Source organism: Psammomys obesus, unplaced genomic scaffold (assembly GCF_907164565.1).
Source record: "Psammomys obesus unplaced genomic scaffold, mPsaObe1.curated_primary_1811, whole genome shotgun sequence".
NCBI classification, from domain to species: Eukaryota; Metazoa; Chordata; class Mammalia; order Rodentia; family Muridae; genus Psammomys; species Psammomys obesus.
In genome coordinates, this window is record NW_026587215.1 from 3369626 (window position 1) to 3391498 (window position 21873).

At 44.9% G+C, this 21873-nt stretch overlaps 1 protein-coding gene across 2 annotated transcripts in view; it reads right to left on the minus strand.

The window, feature by feature from the left end:
- The window catches only part of Slc25a17 (solute carrier family 25 member 17), a 35292-nt gene extending 13983 nt beyond the window's left edge, over positions 1 to 21309 (minus strand). Inside the window, exons 1-4 of one of the 2 annotated variants that reach the window (XM_055603056.1) lie at positions 21179 to 21309; positions 8211 to 8271; positions 3555 to 3621; positions 2234 to 2385 (exon numbers count right to left, since the gene is read on the minus strand). In XM_055603056.1, the coding sequence (XP_055459031.1) occupies positions 2234 to 2385; positions 3555 to 3621; positions 8211 to 8271; positions 21179 to 21232 (334 nt within the window). In that variant the 5' untranslated portion in view covers positions 21233 to 21309. Of the gene's footprint in view, positions 1 to 2233; positions 2386 to 3554; positions 3622 to 8210; positions 8272 to 20316; positions 20336 to 21178 lie in introns of those variants that run through there. The other variant, XM_055603057.1, reaches the window with a different exon arrangement.
- Between the last annotated feature and the right edge of the window lie 564 nt (positions 21310 to 21873).

A 21873-nucleotide genomic window follows, 5' to 3' on the forward strand; every position in this document is an offset into this window, starting at 1 on the left:
TTAAATTCTCCTTTGGCCCTTATCTTCTAACACGCTGCACATTTGGTTATCTTTCTTACATCACAGGTACTGACCTTCACGAGGACAAGGATTCTCACTCACTTACTACTACTGTCTTTGGCAACCAAAACCCAGGTCAACAGAAGCGGGAACAGGCACCACCACTCAGAACACTGCAATGGTTTTAGGGGCTGTGGCATGTTTTTACATGGCATGAAGGATTCCTACAACTCAAGAATACAAAAACAGTAACTTGGTTAAAAAAAAATAGGACAAGAACTCAGAGGGACATTTTTGTAAAGATGATATACAAACAAGCAATGAGCACAAGAAAAAATACTCAACCCCAGCAAAACGCAGGCCAAAATCACTTATTAGAATGACTGTTAGCATAAAGGAGAAAGCAACAAATATTGAGAAGAATGTGGAGAAACCTACAGATGATCACTGGAACTATAAAGGTACAACTGCTGTGGACACTGCCCCCAAGCCAGACAGAGAACCATGTTGAGATGAGGCCGAGCTTGCTGAGCTGCACACTGTGACTCAGTCTTGACTGCAAATACAGACTCAGAGCAATCTCACCTAGTCATGCATTTGCCTGCCAGCCCCATCCACCAGGCACGCAGTAATAATTAATGTATTCCTTAGAGCAAAAAGGATATCACCCTACAAAATTATCAAGAGGAGGTTGGAACCATATGGGCCCAGATCAGAAAAAGCAGGCCCTAGGATATACCAGACCAAGGAAGGGTCAAACACCCTCACCTGAACCGCATGAACATCTACCGCTACGATGCTGACAGTCCCCGCTGGCCTGCCGTCTGGCCACCTGGTCTGTGTGCCAAGGGACTAGAATAAGCAGCAGAAGGTTCCAAGGACTTCAGCCCAGCTCTGAGTCACTGCTGCATAGCCTACGCCCATGGCCATGTGCTAGTTTGCGGGCAGTCTGCCGGGGCCTGGTCCTCCACAGTCCCGTGCTCTCAGCAGCAGCTTCACTCGACTCTGAGGCTCCGTTCAGACCCGTGAGCTCTGCAGCTCGGCTCTGTGGCAGGGTCACCTCCAGCAGCTCTCCAATGGGACTCACTAGCTAACGTGGCACCCAGAGTCTCTTTGTACCCATCATTCTTCTGCCTCTGTCTCTCTAACCCTCTGTTCCTTAGTCCTCACACACATGATCACAGCGTGATGTCCAATGCCAGATCTAAAAGATAATACCAGTGGTTAAGATCACAACAAAAGAACAGCCAGCTTCAAGGGAAATTGGGACATGGCAAATTACAGCCAATGAGACTGATGTAGCTTAGAAATTTACTGTTTGTAAAAAATGCTGAGATTGTAAAAGACTCTAACGTGTCTATCTATGCTTCTGACAAAGCTCATGACGATTACATTAGGGTCCACAGTTCCATTTTGGGACATATATACAAAAGCACCTGAGAGGAGGTCCTCAAAGACATGCCCAAGCCCATGTTCATGGAGCACTATTCACAACAGCAAGAGGTGGACGCAACCCGTGCCCATTAGAGATGAGTGGATTCACACAATGTGATGTATTCACACAGCAGAACATTATCCAGACACAAGCAGGGAAATACATGTCAAATGCTACACACTGGAGATACTACTAAGTGGAATAAGCCCATTACGAAAGGACAGTTACTGTGTGATTTCACTTATACCTAATGTGGTCGGACCCTTCACGGCAGAAAGTAGAATGAATGATGGTTACGAAGGGCTAAAGATGAAGAGATGGGGAATTTACTTAGGGTAAATTTACTTAGGGTGTATGAGGTTTGTAAGATGAAAAGCTTCTGGCGGCCTGGAGAGAGGGCTCAGTGATGAAGAGCACTGTCTGCTCCAGAGGTCCTGAGTTCAATTCCCAGCACCCATATGGTGGCTCACAGCCATCTACATTGGGATCTGTTGCCCTCTTCTGGCATGTAGACGTATATGTATGTAAAATTAAAAAAAAAAAAATTTAAAGGTTAAAAAAAAAAACAAAAACACTTCTGATGTGAGTTTCTAAATGCAAACATATTTCACATGACTAACTTACCTTAAAATGGTTATAATGACAAATTTTATGTCATGTGCTTTTACCATCACGTTAAGAAAAACTGGCCATTTCTCTGCAGCATTACTGGGTGCTAAAATAATCTCTTAGGGGATATATGAAGCACAGATCAATATTAAAATACACAGATATTTTATACCTAGAAAACCTTGTTACCTGCAACAAATCCAACCACCAGATCTTTTCCTGTGGAAGAACGTTGACCTTTGACCCATACTGCTTTGAGGCTATTAAAAGTGTAGAAATAGACAAAATTGGAGCAGCAGAGACTGGAAATAACTGGAAACCACCCACGGTATGGTGCCAGGCTATGGAAAAAACACAATAAGCCAAGTAAAGGTCATGGACAAAGGCCGCAGGAAATTGTCAGAGAAGCCTCTCAAGGTCTGAATGTAAACCGCTCCCCCATAGGCTTATGTATTTGAATGATTCATGTCAACCCCTCTCCCTGCAACTGTTTTAGAAGGCTGTGAAATCTAAGAGGTGGAGCCTTGCAAGAGGGAGTAGTCACTGGAGATGGACCCTGAGGTTTGACAGCCCAGTTCTACTTCCTGTGGAGGCAATGTGATTGGTTGGCGTAACTGACCTACTGTGATGGACTGTAAAGTCAGAACAAACTCTCCCTCCCTCACTTGGTCACAGAACTGAGAAAAGCAACTAGTATGAAGCCCAGGAAAGTCTGGCCTCCATTGACAGTCTCAAGGTTTGACAAAGAGCAGGACATCTGCGGCCCCTTAAAAGGCTCTCCCTACAGCTGCTTAGAGCTTAGGAAGAAGCCAAACCACATGTCAGAAAGCGCAGGTGGACAACACCAGGCCAGGGAGAGATGGGGAGGGAGGGAGGTGTTTTATCATGCTGTCCAGCCCGACCCTGAACTCCTGTGTTGAGCAGTTCTTCCTCAGCCTCCTGTGGAGTGGGACCACAGGTCCACACTACTCTGTCACCTATGCACTCATCATTCTTATCAAAAATTCACGAGCCAATCTAACCATGAGGCAAACTTAAAACAGGAATTAAAGCTCACACCTTTAGCAGGGATTGGTGGAGCATGCCTGTAATCCCAGCTTCAGGGAAGCAGGAACAGGTGGATCTCTGTGGGATCGAGGCCAGCCTGGTCTACAAAGCAAGTTCAGGACAGCCAAGGCTACACAGAGAAACCCCGTCTCCAAAAACAACAACAATGGCAGCAAAATCCCAAATGGCTGACAGATCTGTAAGGAATTAAAAGCACATACGCCTCTATAAGTTAGACAACTATAAGCTCTCAAGACTAGAAGCCACTGGGTGGCTGCTGGTGCATACCTTTAATCCCAGTACTTGGGAGACAGAGGCAGGTGGATCTCCAGCCTGGTCTACAAAGTGATTCCAGGACAGCCAGGGCTACACAGAGAAACCCTCTCTTTAAGCCTGTAAGCATGGACTTGGGAAGTCCCATGATCAACGATTCTAACAGAGCTGTGAAGCGGGTGGTACTCACAGGCCTTCCTCCTTAATTATCTCCAGGAGCACTGCGTGCGAAGTTTTTGACTTTCTTTTCTCATCAACTGTAAGAATGAAGAGAATTATTATCTGTAGCACCAGCAAGTTTCACTAAAATGTCATCACTTCAGCTGCACTAATCCTTAGCTTTTCTTTGAGCTCCTTGCTTTGCCTCAGACCCTCCAGTGTGTCCAAACACAGCTTACTCCCCAGAGTATATTCCTTGGGTTTCATTTGTTACTGAGAAAGAATTTTCATTTAAGCCCTAATCTCCACAGTAAAGCAAAAATGCTATTTCTGAAGTTTTTATAGAGCTTTCTTTCTTTTTCTTTCTTTCGGTTTTTGTTTTTTTGGAACAGGGTTTCTCTGTGTAACCTTGGCTGTCCTGGAACTCACGCTGTAGACCAGGCTGGCCTCAAACTCACAGAAATCCACTTGCCTCTGCCTCCCAAGTGCTGGGACACAGGTGTGCACCACCCCACCCGGCTAGAGCTCTTTCCTAAAATACTTACTTTATTTATGTTTATGTTTGTGTGTGTGTGTGTGCACATGAATGCAGGTGCCCCTGGAGGCCATAAGAAGGTGTATGAGCCCCTGGAACTGAAGTTACTGTGAACTGAACTTGGGTCCTCTGGAAGAGCAGGATATGTCTGTAACCACTAAAGCATCTCTTGAGCTCCATCTACCCTTCCTTCCCTTCTTTTTGTCCTACTTCCCTTCCTTCCCTGTGTCTATGTGCCACATGTAGGAAGGGAACCTTGGAGGTCAGGGGGAGTCCCATCCCTTGGACCTGGAGGTACAGGCAATTGTGAACCTTGTGATGTGGGTGCTAGAACCAAACCTGGGTCCTCAGGAAGTTCAATACATGCTCTAAACTGCTCTCCAACCCCATACAGTGCTCTTTTTAAAACTAACATGCATGCTCTCATTTTTATTTCTACACCTTAAAAATAAGAAACAGATTACCAGCTGGGTGCAGCAGCTCATGCCTGTTATCCCAGCACTTGGGAAGCTGAGGCAGGTGGATCTCTGTGAGTTCAAGGCTTTAAGGCCAGCCTGGCCTACAAAGCAAGTCTAGGACAGTCAAGGCTACATGAAGAAACCCTGTCTCGAAAAAAAAAAAAAAAAAAAAAAAGGAAGAAAAAAATAAAGAAATAGATTACTTTATTTTTATAAAAAGAAAGATTGATTTTATTTTCTATGTATGAGGGTTTGCCTGCGTGTATACATGTACTAAATGTGTGCCTGGCACCCAGGGAAGTCAAAAGAGGGTGTTGGGATATCTAAGAGCTGGAGTCACAGATGGTCTAGAGCCACCAGGTGGGTGCTAGGAATCAAACCCAGCTCCTCTGCTAGAGGTATAACATTCTTAATCTCTGAGCCAAATCTCCAGCCACTATTCTCTTCCTTTTATAAAAAAGGCTAGGGAAACAAGAGCAAAGTCAAGATTAAATCTCAAGTTTCATAAATTCTGGCTTTATGCTTCTTCCTAACCTTAAAAAAAAATCCCAGAAGGCAACGTTCTCATTTCTTGTGTGTTGCTGCTGAAAACAATATCCACTTCAATTAGCTTCACATTTCCTGCTGATACTAGAAAATTAATCCAAAACACAAAAAAATGTGAAAATGAACCAATTTCTTCAAAATTAAAATTGGTCCCCGTATATCTTATGAAATGGCAAGTTAGTCAGCTCCTAATAAAAGCAATCTGGCATTTGCTCAAAATCACACATTTACCCTAGATTCAGAAGGAATCTCACATTTGGGAATTTATCCCATGAAGTTTACAGAAACAAAATGTATGAACAAATCTATTCTTACATCATATTTGCAAGAAGAACAATAATAAAACAGTAAAACGAGCCAAGAATTCTTCCACAATAGGGCAGGGTAAGCTGGCTTCGGTGCATTCACACCAGACGGATTGACGACTGGAAGACTGATGGACAAAGACACACTGCCAGGCTTAAAATGCAAAGCCTGGGGGCCTGCAGAGATGGTAGCAGTTAAGAGCACTGGCTGCTCTTCCAGAGGACCCGGCTTCAATTCCCAGCACCCACAGCGTGACTCATAAGCATCTGTAACTCCAGTCCTAGACAATCTAGTGCCTTTTCTGGTTTCTGTGGGCTACAAACATTTGGGCAAAAACCCATATACATCAAATAGAACCTAAAACAGATTTTTTTTTTTTAAATGCAAGGTCTAGACCAGAGCAGAGTGTGCTTTCTGTATGAGTAAGGTGGAAAATTCAGAATACACATTATTGCTTGCTATTCCATAAAGTCTGAAAGGCTATTCAAGAAACCAGGAAAGGCTGACTGACAGCCTCATGCTTCACTCCCATAGAACAGTGGACTGCAACACCAGCCACTCCTTTTGTTTTGCTCTGCCTCTCTCATGCTCTCTTCCTCCCTCCCTCGCTCTCTGAAGCCAGGTGCTCAAATGGTCCACAAGCCTCAGCCTCCCAAGTAGCTGGGACCGCAGGGGTGCACACCCCACACCCGCCATTTTGAAGGGTGTCTAAACTAAGAAATGTTGGGGCTGGAGAGATGGCTCAGCAGTGAAAAGCTTCTACGCTCTTGTCGAGGACCTGAGTTTGAATCTCAGCACCCCACGTGGCTCACAACTACCTGTACCTCCAGGGTCCCCAAAGCCTCTGGCTTCTGAGGCCACCTGCGCTCCGGTGCACATACCTGCAGATACACAGCGTGCATATGATTAAAAGTCATTTTAAAAAGTAAGAGACAAAGACAGCGTGAAATCTTCCTGGCAATGAGGATACAGAGGAAACAACACAAAGTCAGTTGATGTTCAGTCCACTGGGGAGGGGTGAAGGTGGATTTGAGGTCGGCCTGTACGACATGCCTTTCTATGTATTCTGCTTTGTGAATCATATAAACAGTTACCTATCTGAAAATTTCAACCACAAATTTTAACGTTTGAGTCAGTTTTCTAACTTTCTTATGCAAGCTGTGGCAACAGTTTATAATTTCAAGGTGAGAAGAAAATAGGAGGGGGAAAGAAGAATTATAGCAAAGCGAGAAATGCTATAGTGCTAGAGGCAAGTTAGGATGAGGTGTCCAGGTGAGCAAGGACAGTGGTTGTTTGTCTGTTTGCTCTTCTTAGAACCCTTCCTCTTCTTAGAACCCCTCCCTGCCTAGAAACGCCTAGTTTAAAAAGCAACAGTCTTCCCGGAGACAGGGCTCAGGGGCGGAGCTCTTGCCCAGCACATGTGAGGCCTGGGGTGTTAGAAAGAACGCAATGACCTGAGGTTATAGGCTGGCTAGTGCTATGGCTCATCCACACATGACTGAGAACTAGGAAACTGAGAGCTGGTAGTCAAGGGGCGGTGGAACAGCAGGGCCTTCCCGTCAGGCCCGGAGGTCCCCAAGGGGGACACCCTCATGTGAATGACTGGGGTGGGCCATCAGGAAAGCTGAGGCTGGCTAGGCCGGCTTCCCTGCTGTGTCCCTCTCTTGTAGCAGCTCCTCACTTTAACCCAGCGCTGATTCCTCTACTAAGCCTGGCAGCCACCTTGGGGCTGACTGTCTTAAGATATTTCAGTTTCCAAGGTCAACTGCTCTTGAACTTGTTTGCCAGGTGTTAAACTGCATTGTCCAAACACCAGTGGTGTGAGTGTAGTCCCGATTTCACTGCCCACTTATCTACCAGGCAGTTCACTGCCCTCATGTAGAGATCTTACACGTGCAGCGTATTGAGAGCACATTCCCCACCTGTTTTCTTGTGTGGGCTTGCTGTATGTTAAAATCAGTGAGACGGGTTTCAGAAGGGCAGGTGTCTTGGCGTGACAAGTGTACGTAAAGACTTGCTGGTGGGAGAAAAGTTGCCGGTCTCTGGTTCCCTCGACTTAACCCTTCAGGCATCCTTTTCTGTTCTAAGAGCCTGCAGAGTCTCGGCTGGTACTGAGGACTGTTTCTTAAGTGGTCTCTGGCCGGTTTACAGTAGAGACTGCACCCGTACACTTAGCCCTCGGGCTTCTCTGACGGCACACTGGGTAATGCCTGCTGGCGTTTTCTGCAGGTGGCTCTCGTGTTTATTTTGACTCCAGTTGCCGCAGTTCCCCTCTAGAGAACAACGCGGAGCGGGGCTGGAGAGATGGCTCAGGGATTAAGAACGGCGGCCGCTCTTTCAGAAAACCTGGGTTCCATCCCCAACATCCTTGTGGTGGCTCACCACTACCCATCACTCCAGTCCCAGGGGCTCCAGCGCCCTCTTCCGGCCTCTGTGGGCGCTGTACACACACACGGTACACAACGCCCATGCACTAAAAATAAAAATAAAGGAGAATAATGTGGAGTGGGCACTCAGTGGTCAAGCACTGGCCAGCTGCGGGTGCAAAGCTCTGAGTTCAGCCCCTAGCACAGAAAGAGAAGGGGCAGAGATCAAACATTTAAATCAGGTACAAACCTGGAAAGCAAGAACTTCAGAGGTGGAGGCAGGAGGATGAGTTCACGGTTAGGCTATCCAGCGAGTCTGAAGCCAGCTCGGGCTAGATAGAATCCCCTCAAAAAACAGGGCAAGCAAGCAGACGGCAGTGGTTGCCTAAACAGAGAATCCTCATCTTGCTGCAGTGAGCACTAGAGAAATGGCTGCTTCCCCACTTCAGAAGATCAGGAAAGAGATCCACACTCACCCTGAAGGCGAAGTCTAGCCGTATCCAAGGGAAAGAACACTGTCATGGCCGTCACACTTCCCTGCAAAATCAAAGAGGGCTTTAGCCATTACAGTAACTTAGACAACTTAAGGCAAAAGTGTGTGTGTGTGTGTTCTTTATTTTATCCATATAGGTGTTTTGTCTGCATGTATGGCTGTCCGTGTATTACTTGCATGCCTGGTATACAGCGGAGGCTAGAAGAGGGTGTCAGATTCCCTGGGATTGAAGTTTAGATGGTTATGAGCCCTATGGGTACTGGGAATTGAACCCAGGTCCTCTGCAATAGCAGCCAGTGTTCATAACCACTGAGCAATCTTTCCAGCCCAACTGCAATTTTTACATGATCAAAAATTCATTAGTACTATTGGTTAAATTAAATTCTTACCAAGTAAACATGGTACTTTAATGTATTGGGATTATTATTCGATGTTTTTTGTTTGTTTTGGTTTGGCTTTTTTGGTTCTTTGAGACAGGGTTTCTCTGTGTAGCCCTGACTGAGCTGGAAACTCTGTAAGCCAGGCTGGCCTCCACCTCAGCCTCTACCTCCCGAGTGCTGAGATTAGGTACATGCCACCACCACCTGGTTCAACATTCAAGTTCTCCACGTTCATGTTTCCAACAAAGCATAGAGGGAGTCTATGTGTGCTAAGGCATGCTAAGCAAGGATGGAGGAAGATGCCACTTGTCAAGGAATGTGGGGAAAGAACCCTAGAGCAGTGGTCCTCAACCTTCCTGAGGCTGCACCCCTGAACACAGCTCCTCATGTCATGGTGACCCCCAACTATGAAATTACTTCCATTGCTCCTTCACAACTGTGGTTTCACTACCATTATCAATGGTAATGGAAATACCTTACGTAGACTGCCTCAGTGGACCCCAGTGGCGTTCAGCTTCCCCCAACAGGCTGTGAATGGCTGCCCCCCCCTGGGAACCTTTCAGTTGAATACCATGACAGCAGCAGCCAGGGAACATCAGTCCCAGGCAGTAACTAATATGCGCTTCTGGGCTTCCCGAAGGTGACCTGGAATGTGCAGGTGACACAGAAAGCTAGTCTGCCAGAATACCAGCCGGACTTGTCAAGATCCCTGGAGGCCAGCAGCAGTAAATGAACAGGATCTCAAGGCTCACAGGTTTTACTCCACTAAAGGAGAGAACGCACACAGGCATATACGAGCGTGTGCGTGTACACACACACACACACACACACACACACACACACACTCCCTCTATGCTTTGTTAGAAATATGAATGTGAAGCTTAAAATTTGAATGCTGAACCTGGCAGTGATAAGTTCGAGGCCAGCCTGATCTACAAAGCAAATTCCAGGACAGTCAGGGCTCCACAGAGAAACACTCTCTCAAAAGACCAACCCTCAGTGTTGAGATGTGAGTTTCTAATTACAGCAATCTGGTGTCTTAGACAATGTGCTGCCAAATACCTAAAAATGTTGAATAAAACATAGCAAACACCTTTGGGTTTATCTCAATGCACCTGGAGGCTAGAAATTAGCCACAGGGTTAAGCAGGTTCTTCTACTTTCCTGGCTTCAGGAAAGAGATTTTTGTTTTGTTTTGCTTTGCTTTTGAAACTGAGGTAAAATTCATGTACTACAGAACTAACCACTGTAGAGTACACCTTAAGGATTGAGGATGAAGCTCAGCTGGCAGACCCAAACAGGCCCCAAACCCTGTGCTTGACTGACAAATTCTGCATAAACTGGGAATTGTGGCACACACTTGCAATCCCAATACTTGGGAAGGAGAAGCAGAAGGAACAGAAGTTCAAGATCACCTTTGATCGCATAGCAAGCTCAAAGGAACTAGAACATGAGGTCATGTTTCAAAACAAAACTGAAACCAAAGGATACCATTCCTAAGCAAGCAATGTTTTCCCTACGCTCATCCTCTGGAAGCCACAAAGGCCTTCTCTCTACTGACGTGCACATTCTGTGTATTTCCTATAAGAAGATTCATGTAGCCCACAATTATCTCTTTTCTCAGCCTCAGTAGTGTGTATCAACTGCCCATTCCTTCTCACGGACCAGTAAACTCCACCATGTACGTACACTACACTCTGTTTAGTAATCCCTCACGTTTCAGCATAAGACAGAGGTACTGTGGCCCAGCGACGGTGGTGCACACCTGTGGTCCCAGCACTTGGGTGACAAAGTCAGGCAGGTCTCTGAGTTAAGGCCAGCCTGGTCTACACAGTGAGTCCAGGACAGCCAGGGCTACATAGAAAAACCCTGTATAAAAAAAAAAAAAAAAAAGGTAGTGGTCGAACAACATTACATAGTAAATACCACTGAAGTGCACACTTCAGAATTAGCTGCGAGCACTACACTTCAATTACAAAATTAATCCGCATCCAGCCTGCTGTAGCAGACTGCCATCCTGCCCATTTTACAGATGGGAAAGTGGCTACTGAGAGGTTTGGCAGTTTTCCTAACAAGACTAGAACTCAACCTGGCAGCCTCTTCAGAGTTCACTCTTAGCTAGGCAGAGGTGGTGCACACCTTCAGTGCCAGCACTTGGGAGGCAGAGGTGGGTGGATCTCTGATTCAAAGCCAGCCTGGTCTACAGAGTGAGTTCCAGAACAACCTGAGCTACACAGAGAGACTCTGTCTCAAACAAACAACAACAACAAAAAAGTTCACTTTTAATCACTTCTGTATTGAAAACTTTAAAGATAAATATAAAAAGGGTACCAATATGAAACTCAATTTATGTCTCTAAATTTCTCTGTGTAGCCCTGACTGTTCTGGAACTCCCTCTGTTGATCAGGCTGGCTTTAAACTCAGATCTGCCTGCCTCCACCTCCCAAGTGCTGGGATTAAGGACCTGCAAGGCCCTGCTGTATTCGTTTCCTCATCAAGGAAACACAAAGGGCTGTTTCCACACGCACTGTTACCTGCAACAAAATATTTATTTTACATGCACGCCTCATTCCAAGTTATACAAACACATGATTTTCAGAATCTGAATGAAATTCCTCTAAATATATTCATATTTTTTTCCTGAGAACAATTTGTTCAGTTATGCACAATGAGAAGACACAAATGAGAACAGTCATGATGTACCGTGCTGTTGTGCCAGATAGACATAAAATAAACCTACTGAGCCCCCACAGAGCTCTATCTGAGGAGGAGCGCTATTACAGACAATAATTACAATTTACAAGAATCTATTTCTAGACAAACCTATTTTAGAGATTTCATTCTCTCACCAAAATCACTGAATTGCAACATTCTGTATTGGGAGAACAAGTAAATTCCTACATTGCATTGACAATTGAGGCCAGAAGGTCCCGTCAGCTGGAAAGTCAACAAGGAGCTTGGGGCCAGCAGCCAGGGGTCAGTTCAAAGGCAGAAAGAAAGTGGAAGTGCCCAGACTCCTCACCCCCTGTTCACACACTCACAATTTGGTCTTCAGCATAGCCACAAGTGTTAATATGCACTATATTATTATTATTCAGTTCTAAGTTCTTTCTTTCCATTAGGATTTCTTCTCTAACCCACATATGATTCACAAAAACATGTGCACAGCATTCTGGGCCTGCAGGCTTCACTATCTGGGAATTTTTGTGGGAGGTTAGCCCTGGAATTCAACACCAGAAGGATGAGGAAAGGGGACAACAAGAAGAAATGTATCTTGAGAGCTGGCACTTGCTACAAGCTTGACAATCATTATGAGTTCATGCCTGGAACCCACATGATGAAGGGAAGTTGTCCTCTGATCTCCACACAATTGCCATGGTGCAGAGGCACACACAACACTATAAATAATGTTAAAGAAACACATTTTTATAGTCCAGTAAACATATGTAGAGGAATTCAGATCGTGGCTGAGGTAGCAAGAGATCACATCCAAAGACATAGGTGATCCGGCTGGAATACTAGCTCACCTTTAATATCAGGAGACAGAGGCAAGCAGATCTCTGAGTTCACGGCCAGCCTGGTGCAGAGCAAATTCCAGGTAAAGAAAAGCTTAGGTCCAGGTGTGGTGGTAAACGCCTCCAATCCCAGCACTCAGGAGACAGAGGCATGTAGATCTCCGAGTCCTAGTCAGTGCTGTTCAGTCAGTTCAGCTGAATCAGTGAGTGGAGAAGCAGTGCAGTGAGTGAAGTTGAGTTCGTGGGATTCAGAGACAGTTTTACCAGGACAGGAGGCAGAGGCAGGTGGATCTTTTCTTTTTTGATGCTGGAGATTAAACTCAGGCCACTGACCATACTAAACACATACTTTCTGACTTTCTGAAAGTCGGTAAAAATAACGCAGAAACAGACCCAACTGAAACTAGATACTATTGCTGTAAAATTCCCATGACATCACAAGCATCATTGTTGTAGGATATTTGATCCCATTGCAAACCCCAAGACTGTGAACACTAAAAACCTGTTTCTAGTTGTAGAGCGGCTCTGCCCTAACACACACCTTTAATATCCAAAAGCTAAATAAAGTCAACCCTAGGTCTAGAGCTGGAAAACAACTGACAGGGATTAAACAGAGAGGAGGGACATTGAGGGATGGGTACTTAGGCAGTGTAGAGAAGAAGGTTTTAACTTTGAGCTTTTGGCTTTGAGCTTTTGGCTTCTTCCTTCTGGGACATGGCTGAGTAGATCAGCTGGATGCCTTCTCTGTTTCTCTGAGCTAGCAGGTTTTCATACCACTAGCTGGCTTCTGAGTTTTTATTGGTAAAACTGAAAAAGGGATTTTGTATGATAAAACAGCATTGCCCCACTAATGTCTCATGAGAACCCTGGGGGGGTGAGACACTACTGTTGGCTTCCTAACTTGGTAAACACACATTCAGAAGGAAAATGTAAGTTACCCACCCACCCAGACACAGAGCTAAGCTTTACTCCAAATTCTCCCAGCTGGTATACCATACTTAGTTCTCTAAAAAGAGGTAAAGAGGGTCAGCTTAATGGCTCGGAGGATAAAGACACTGGTTGCCAAGTCTGATGACCCAAGTTTGATTCCCCAGAATCTACATGGTGGAAGGAGGAAAACCAACCCCAGAGAGTGTTTTCTGACCTTCAGAGCAGTCTCTGTCCACTAAGTAAATAAAGAAATGTTGGGGGAAAATAAAGGCCAAAGAACACTATATACATGACTATTGGCTTTCAATTTCTTTTTCTAATTCATGTAAAAAGCGCATGCTGTAACAGGTCAGGTAACATTAAAAAGCCTGCTGATATGATATTAACATTCACAAGCCCCGGGAGGTTACTGATATTTAACAAATGTTAACTAAATCTGAAAATACAGCTTTTCTCTAAATATTACAAAATTAGTGAAACAGAAGAAATGGGGTTGTGGGAGGCAACACTAACATTTACATCATACAAAATGTTTATCAAAGCAAAGGGTGTAAGGGCTGCATAAATAACCACAAATAAATGAAATACTCATAGAGTGGAACTTTAATTTTTTTATTTTTGAGACAGGTCTCTCTGTGAAGCCCTGGCTGTTGTCCTGGAACTCCATCTGCAGACCAGGCTGGCCTCAAACTCATAGATCCACCTGACTCTGCCTCCTGGGCCACCACACCCAGCTTTGGGAATATTATACATTTTAAAAAGCAATGATATTTGAAGAGTTCTGATTTTTAGAGGCACAGCCTCCCTATAGAGCCCAGACTGGCTTAGAAACTTGGGATCCTCCTTCCTGCCTTAGAGTCCCAAGGTTTGGGGTTACAGGTGTACACCACCATCACCACACTTGGCTTCAGGGATGTTAACAGCCTTATATACAGATGTCAAAAGCTTTGGGTCCCATAGCATCACTCTCTTTTGCCGATTTTCTTTTTTGTCTGTGTACCACATGCATGCAGTTCCTATGGAGGCCAGAAGAGGGCAATGGATACCACAGGACTGCAGTTAAAGATGGTGAGGTATCACGTTGGTGATGGGCGCTGAAGCTGCATCCAGCGAGAACAGCCATGCGCTTCACTGCTGAGTCATTTCTCCAGCCTCTAATTTTCTTTTGAAGAACTACCTCATCCTACTGTGTACAATCTCGGCAGGACAGAAAATCCAAGTGCCACCTTTCACGACAGCCCCTAAGAGACCTCTTAAAGTTCCTTCTGTTCATCCCTTCCCTTCAACTGTTAATTACAAAAGGTGTGTCAAGACTTGTGTGGGCACAGGGGGCTGAGTTCTGTTAGAAGAGACTCTCTGCAGGTATGTGAGCATTTTGCTTGTTTGTTCTTTTCAAGACAGGGTTTCTCTTTAGCCTTGGCTTTTCTGGAACTTTGTAAATCAGGCTGGCCTCTATGGGTTTGAAGGTATAAGCCACTATCACCCATTGGTATTTGAGTCTTAATTGGAATTCTGTAAGGGCAAAGGACAGGACAAAACTGTAAAAGGAATTCTTATTCACCTGTTTCATTTGTTGTCTAGGAGGTATACAGTCTCCTTCTGCTAACCTAGGCTTAGTCCTGGAAGCTTCTAGCCTTCACATGATCTAGTCTAGGCCTAGATTGTTTTCAGCCTCTGAGATTTAATGCTTAACAAACGCAGCCTTACTTGTTCTTACTGAGCTCATAGCTGGCTGGTTCAACTCAGCTGTTCTAGCTCAACCTCCTCTCCCAGCTGACTTATTCAGTCTAGCTTTTCTCTTGGCCTTTAAATCGCTCTACTTGGCCTCAAACTAACTCCATCAATCTTTTCTAATCTCCTGGCTCCTTCTCATTTTCTGGCTCATTCGGGCTTCATCTGAGTTCTCTCTCTCTACAACCTGTCTCTCTTACAGTCCCAGTAAAGTCGCCCCCTCTCTCTCTGCCCCTTAGATAGCGTCCCTTTCCCCTCTCTTCTAGTGGGAGTTGGGCATATCCTATTCTGTCAAGTCTTTCTCTGATTGGTCACTTCTTCTGCCACTCAATTAGACATCACTTTCAAACAGAGGTGCTTCCTTCTACAAACTAACTTTACATTCATTGTTTGGGATTAAAGGAGTACACCACTACACCTGGGCCTGCGGTTTTCTTGACCTGAAACTTGCTCCATACCAGGCTGGCCTTGAACTCTGACCTGCTTGCCTCTGTTTCCTAAATTAAAGGTGTGTTTGTATTCCAGCCAGATCACACAGACCTAGAAGGTCTTAGAATGTGATCTCTTGCCAGAACAGCCATGTTCTGAATTAAAATTCCTCTACACAAAACCCTCTCAATCCAGCGGTGGAGTCTGAGAGAGACTTCAATGACTGTTTCAGAAATCTTTCTTGGCTCCTTTCTACTCCACTTTTTGCAGTTTCCCCATTGACAGAGCAGGTCTCAAACAGCCTTTAAAGAAAATTCATCTTGCTTAAAATACCCAGTCTTTTCTCCACCCTGCAACCAGGGAAGCCCTAACTGATTCACATGGAATACTCTTTCTGTTCCAAAGCAAACCTACTCATAATAAGCAAACAGGAAGAGCAGAATATGTAACTCCAACTAACGGTTATATAAACAACAACAAAAAATCTATTTATGCGCACTCATTTGTATATAAACACAGGAAGAACAGAGATCAAACATGTAACCACATTTTGACATCTACCTGTCCAACTTTAACCCAAACTTTGCATGAACTGGAGACTCTCTGACAAGCTCAGCTACTCAAGCACGCAGGAGGGTGTCTAGAATCCAGAAATTCAAGGCCAGCCTAAGTAATATAAAGAGACTGCCCTGCTAGACAAAGAAAAGAGAGAGAGAGGATTTAAATAAGCAATTGGTACAAAAGAAGTTTCTTAAAGTTACTGATCAATCATGCCAGAGAGATGAGTCAGCAAGAATGAAGGTACTGGCACACAAGCTGAAGGCCTGAGTGTGATTCCGGCAACAATGTGGTGAAGGAAACAGCCTCCTACAAGATGTCCTCTCGTGTCCACACACATCCCAAAACACAGACTAACAAACATTTTGATGTTACTATGTAGAGAAATTTTAACTCCATACATTGCTGCTCTGGCAAGAGATCACATCCAAAGACCTAGGTCTGGGTGATCTGGCTGGAATACAAACACACCTTTATTCCAGGAAAAAGAGGCAAGCAGATCTGAGTTCAAGGCCAGCATGGAATAGAGCAAGTTTCAGATAAAGAGCAGCTTAGGTCCCCAGGTGTGGTGGTACATGTCTCTAATCCTAAACACTGCAGGTAAAGTTAGTTTGTAGAAGGAAGCACCCGTTTGAAAGTGATTTCTAACTGAATGGCAAAAAAAGTGAAAAAAATCAGAGAAAGATTTGACACTTAACTCTCATGAGAACAGGGAGGAAAGGGAAGCTACTTAAGGGAGCAACACAGAGAATGAGAGAGAGGAGGCAGTTTTACCAAGAGAATTTTACAGAGTTTGAATGAGAGAACAAGCTAGACATAGGTTAAGACAAAATGAGTCAGAAGAGAATGAGAGAGGAGCCAGAAGATTAGAAAAGATTGCTGGAGTTAGTTTGAGACCAAGCAGAGCAATCCAAGAGAAAAGCCAGATTGAGTAAGTTAGCTGGGAGAGGAGCCAGAACAGCTGAGTTGAGCCCCGAGCTTAGTAAGAACAAGAAAGGGTGAGCTTATTAAGCGGTAAATCTCAGATGCTGAAACATTCTAAGCCTAGGTTAGACTGTATGGAGACTGGAAGCTTCCAAGACCAGGCCTAGGTTAGCGTAAGGAGACAGTTAATCCTCTGAGACAACAATTACCTCAGGAGAACAAACGATACCTTTACATTACTGATGAATCATTACAATTCTGAACCATGTTTCAGTGTGTAATCTAACCTGTGAGTCTTACAAATGGCAGTTTTCAAATTCTAGACTTAAGAAGAAATTTTTTTTTACCTGTAAATAGATATTTCTGGGCTAAGGATGCAGCTAACTAAGTTGGTAGAGTTTGCCAAGCATGTTTGAAAGCCTGTACTCAATCCTAGCACCAGTAAGAACCTAATATTCTCATCTCAAAGTTGAGGAGGTGGAAGCAAGCGGATCCTCAGGTACACAGCAAGGTCAAAGGCTTGAAAAAGAGAAACATTTTTACATATGAATTATTTCAAAGATAATATGATGCAAAGCAAAAAACTATAAATCCAACTACGCTTTTTTAAAATGAGTCTTTACATATGAGGCCAGTGAAGTTACAGCATCTTTCTGAAGTAATATCATTCTTGTTTTGAGATATTTGCGGTTATCTGTAATCATCCCGAGGCATGGCACACACACACACACAAAACAAACATCAAAACCAAAAATTTAACTTTTAAAATATGCTTCCCTATTGTGGTTGGGGCACACCTCTGTGGTAGACTGGGCACTTAGTGTATGCCAAGCTCTGGGGTTGATACCTAGCCCTAAAGAAAAGTGTACATGCGAGCACAGCATTTCACTTGATGTAAGACAATGCAGAGCCTAGAGGGAGCTGAACAAACAGGCCCGAAATGCAATTCAAAGACTGTATGTAGGGGCTGGAGAGATGGCTCAGCGGTTAAGAGGACTGGCTGTGCTACCAAAGGTCCTGAGTTCAATTCCCAGCAACCACACGGTGGTTCACAGCCATCTATGGTGAGATCTGGCGCCCTCTTCTGGGGAGCAGGAGTACATGTAATAAGCAAAACACTGTATACATACTAAATAAACAAAAATCTTAAAAAAAAAAAGACTATGTAAATCAACATCTTTTTGTTTTCTTTTTTTCATTTTTTGAGGCAGGGTTTCTCTATGTAACATTTCTGGCTATTCTGGAACTCACTGTGTAGACCAAGCTGGCCTTAACCTCACAAAGATCCACCTGCCTGTGCCTCCCAAGTGCTGGGATTAAAGGCGTGTGCCACCACTGCTCGGCTGTAAATCAACATTTTAAACAATGACTCAACATTTCTACCCAAAGTGCTTCTAGTCTTTGGGTAGAAGCCGTTATTCCAGGGAACCATAGCAAGGCCACATGGCTATTTAGGTCTAATGCTTAGACCTGGTAAAGGTTTGAAAGCAACTCTTTGGTATGAATGACAGCTAAACAGACAGACAGATAAATAAATAACTAAAATGCACAGCAACAATAACACAACACGGCCAGTTGTGGTGGCACACAATGGAAGGCTATCCTAAACAGGAGGTTCAAGTCTAGCCTGGGCTACACTCCATACACACACATACACACATATACCAGGAAGCAGCCAGATAAGGTGGTACAAGTCTTTAATACCTAGGATTCAGGAGGTGAGGCTAAAAAAATTACAAGTTTGAGGCTATCCTGGGCTACACAGTGAGACCCTGTTTTAAAATAACCCAAACTAAAACAACGTGCAAAGCTGCTTCTCATTCATATATGTACCAGAAATACTACTTCTCTGACATGAAGCAAGAGTAAAATGAATTATTCTTATTAAAAAAAACCTATACAGATAACTCAGGGGAAATGGCAAAATCAGAGTGCATAATTTCAAGTGAAACTTTAACAAAACGGGCGAGAAACCAACGAGCGCGTCTTTTTGTAGAGTGACAGACATAGGTCACTCCTGCCCACTGCCCTGCCTTATCAGAGGCAGAGGCACACTGGCCTGTGAGCCAAAGCAAACAGACTGCGCCCTCCTGCAACAATGCTATATGGAAGACGGAGCTCAGCCCATTCATTTACTTATGCTCTACTGATGCTTCCACACCACTGCGTGTGCCGAGCAGCTACAACATAATATATAAAACACCTGTCACCTTATTACAAAAAGGAAAAAGAAACTTTCTAGCCCAATTTGCTTAGTAGCACTTACTATTTAAAATCATTCTGTTTATTCATGTACTGTCTGACTTCACCAGAACCAACAATAAGTGAGGAGAGTGCCTTTGTTCTCAACTATACTCTTAGTAGCGCCTACAAGAGCATGTGACCCGCAGAAGGAACCCAACAAATGGAACCTGGAAACAACCCAGATGTCCCTCAGTTGAGGAATGGATACAGAAATTGTGGAACATTTACACAATTGAATACTACTCAGCAATTAACAACAAGGAAATAAAGAAATTTGAAGGCAAATGGTGGGAACTAGAAAAGATCATCCTGAGTGAGGTATTCCAGAAAGACACACATGGCATATACTCACTTATAAGTAGATATTAGACATATAATATAGGATAAACATACTAAAATCTGTACACCTAAAGAAGGTAAGCAAGAAGGAGGATGCTGGGTAAGATGATCAATCCTCATTCAGAAAGGCGAACTGGATAGACCTTGGAAGAGGGAGAAAACAGGGAACAGGACAGAAGCCTACCACAGAGGGCCTCTGAAAGACTCTACCCAGCAGGGTATCAAATGGCACTCGATAAGAGAAAGAAAGTAACAGGGTTTTCCACCTTGCCCACCAAACCACCCACCATCGGTCTCCAGGAACCACTGGACTTAGACTTTGAGAAGCCCAGTGATTAGCCCTCAGTCCTCACCTTACTTGACCTCCTGGCAGTAGATAACCCACTTGGACAAGGCCCTTCTCCCTGACATACTTTCTCTGAACACAGCACTCTTTCCATTACCTCCCACCACACTGGTTCTCAAGCCTCTGGAGCTGCAAGCTTATTTCCCCCACCTTTTAAGGTTGGCCTGCTTTCCTGCCCAGACACTGTCCTTTGTCTTAGTCCATGCTCTCTTCCTTGGTGAGTTAATCATTTAACGTCATGCTATTCTCAGCGACTTCAACCTTAAACCTTGTTCAAAACTATAACCAAGTTGATAACAACCAACCCCAATCTATACCCAAGCGATCACTAGACTCTGATGGCTCTTCTAAACACATTCCAGACAAACGGTCACGTCACTCCCACTCACATGGACTCAACCGTCTCTTGCTGAATACTGTGCCTTCCTTATTCTTCTCTCCACGGAGCAGCCAGGGGGATCAGGTTTGAAATGTAAATTAGTAACTTCAACAGCTGACTCTTTCCTACACAAAGTCATGAATAATTTGGTTCCCATTTGCACTTCCGCTCCCATCAAACAGGTCTCTATGACCAAGTGAAAACATGTCAGGCAAACTTACATCCCAGCTCTTTCATAATGGGCAAAAGGCACTTCTGGTTGACTTAAATGAATGAGGTTTCTTGAATAAGACAATTCATGTAATATTTGCTCACCTAAATCTCAAGGTCGAGGAGAAAAATATAACTTTTTCTGCTTTGCAGGTTTCAAATGTGAGATTTGAGATTACCTAGTAAACAAATGATGGAACTGGAATTCAAAAACTCAGATTACTCCTCACAGAACATGAGCTGTCCCTGAATTAATACTGGGGGAGGGGAGCATTCACTAATGGCCCACCGGATGGACAGTAATGGTCCACAGTGATTCTAAGTGGCTAAGGGTACGTCCTGGAAGTTAGGGAAGGTCATGAGAAACAGTCTGAGGAAGAGAACCAGAAGAGGAACATTATGGGTGCTAAGAATGTAAAGTTTCATGGAAAAGGGAAGCGTGTCAAATCGAAGCAACTTATACACTTCCAAGTCCAAGCTCCCAGCGCTTAACTCACACATGTAACAACACCGATCTTGGTTTAAAAAAACAAAACAAAAACACCGTACCTTTGCCTGGCAATGATACTGATGAGAAATATTCTATTAGCCATTGCCACCTGCCTGTGGTAAGGTGTGAAACATCAGGCACCCATCTTCATACCTAGTTTCTCCTCAGGACCAATTACACCAAGTTTGTGTGCAGTGAGAGCGGGACACTGGGATGGCTGGCTGGCCTTAAACTTCAGAAGGCAAAGGAAATAACCATTATCTTGCTTCTTATTCCCTCTGAACATTTGTGACTGCCAGTCCAGAAGGTCCCTGGGAGAGTGCTGAGGGGGCGGGGGAGAGGTGGGCACTGGCCTCACCCTCACTCTGGCAGCAACTTTCTGTCCCAGTGCTGACAGGCTCAGGCCCCGCGTCTCCCTCAAGCCCATCTCCCGGCCCCATCCCGGGACTGGCTTCGACGCCCCAAACCCCTCCTCACCACGGCTCCGGCCACGGCGTGGACCAGACTTTCGTAGGACAACACAGATGCCATGGTGCTACACTTTCCACTCAAGACTCTGCGGAGTGCGGACTCGCGAAAAGAGCGCCTCAAGCCCCGCCTCTCAGACCCGCCCGCCGCCACCAGAGCAACTACTTCCGGGTCACGGGCGGCCCCCCCCGTCACCCGAGAGCACAGCCGCAGACGTGGGTGTGGAGGGCTCAGGCACGTCCGTGAGCACCGATTGGTCGGGGCGGGCAAGGGGTGGGGCGAACCCAGGCGGACAGGGAAGATGCGCGCTCGGAGCGCCGCCCGCACGGTTCTGGCTGGTCAGTCTGTTTAGTTGCCCGCTTCCATGCCTAGCCATGCCTACTGACAAAAACGAGGGACAATAGGCCCTCAATGACCCGATTCCTTGCAGAATGTGTGTTGGCAGGCTAAGGACGTACCTCAGTTGTAAGAGTGCTTGCTTAGCATGATCCGCAGCACCCCACAAACACCTGTAATCACAGTACCCAGGAAGTGGGAAAAGGATCAGGGGATTGGAGAGATGGCTCAGTACTGCTCTTGCAGCGTAACCGTGTTTAAGTCCCAGCACCCACATGGTGGCAAGCAATGCTAACTCCAGTTCGAGGGGATCAGACCTCCACGGGCTCAGGAAAACACTCACTGAGGCATATACACAAGATTATTTT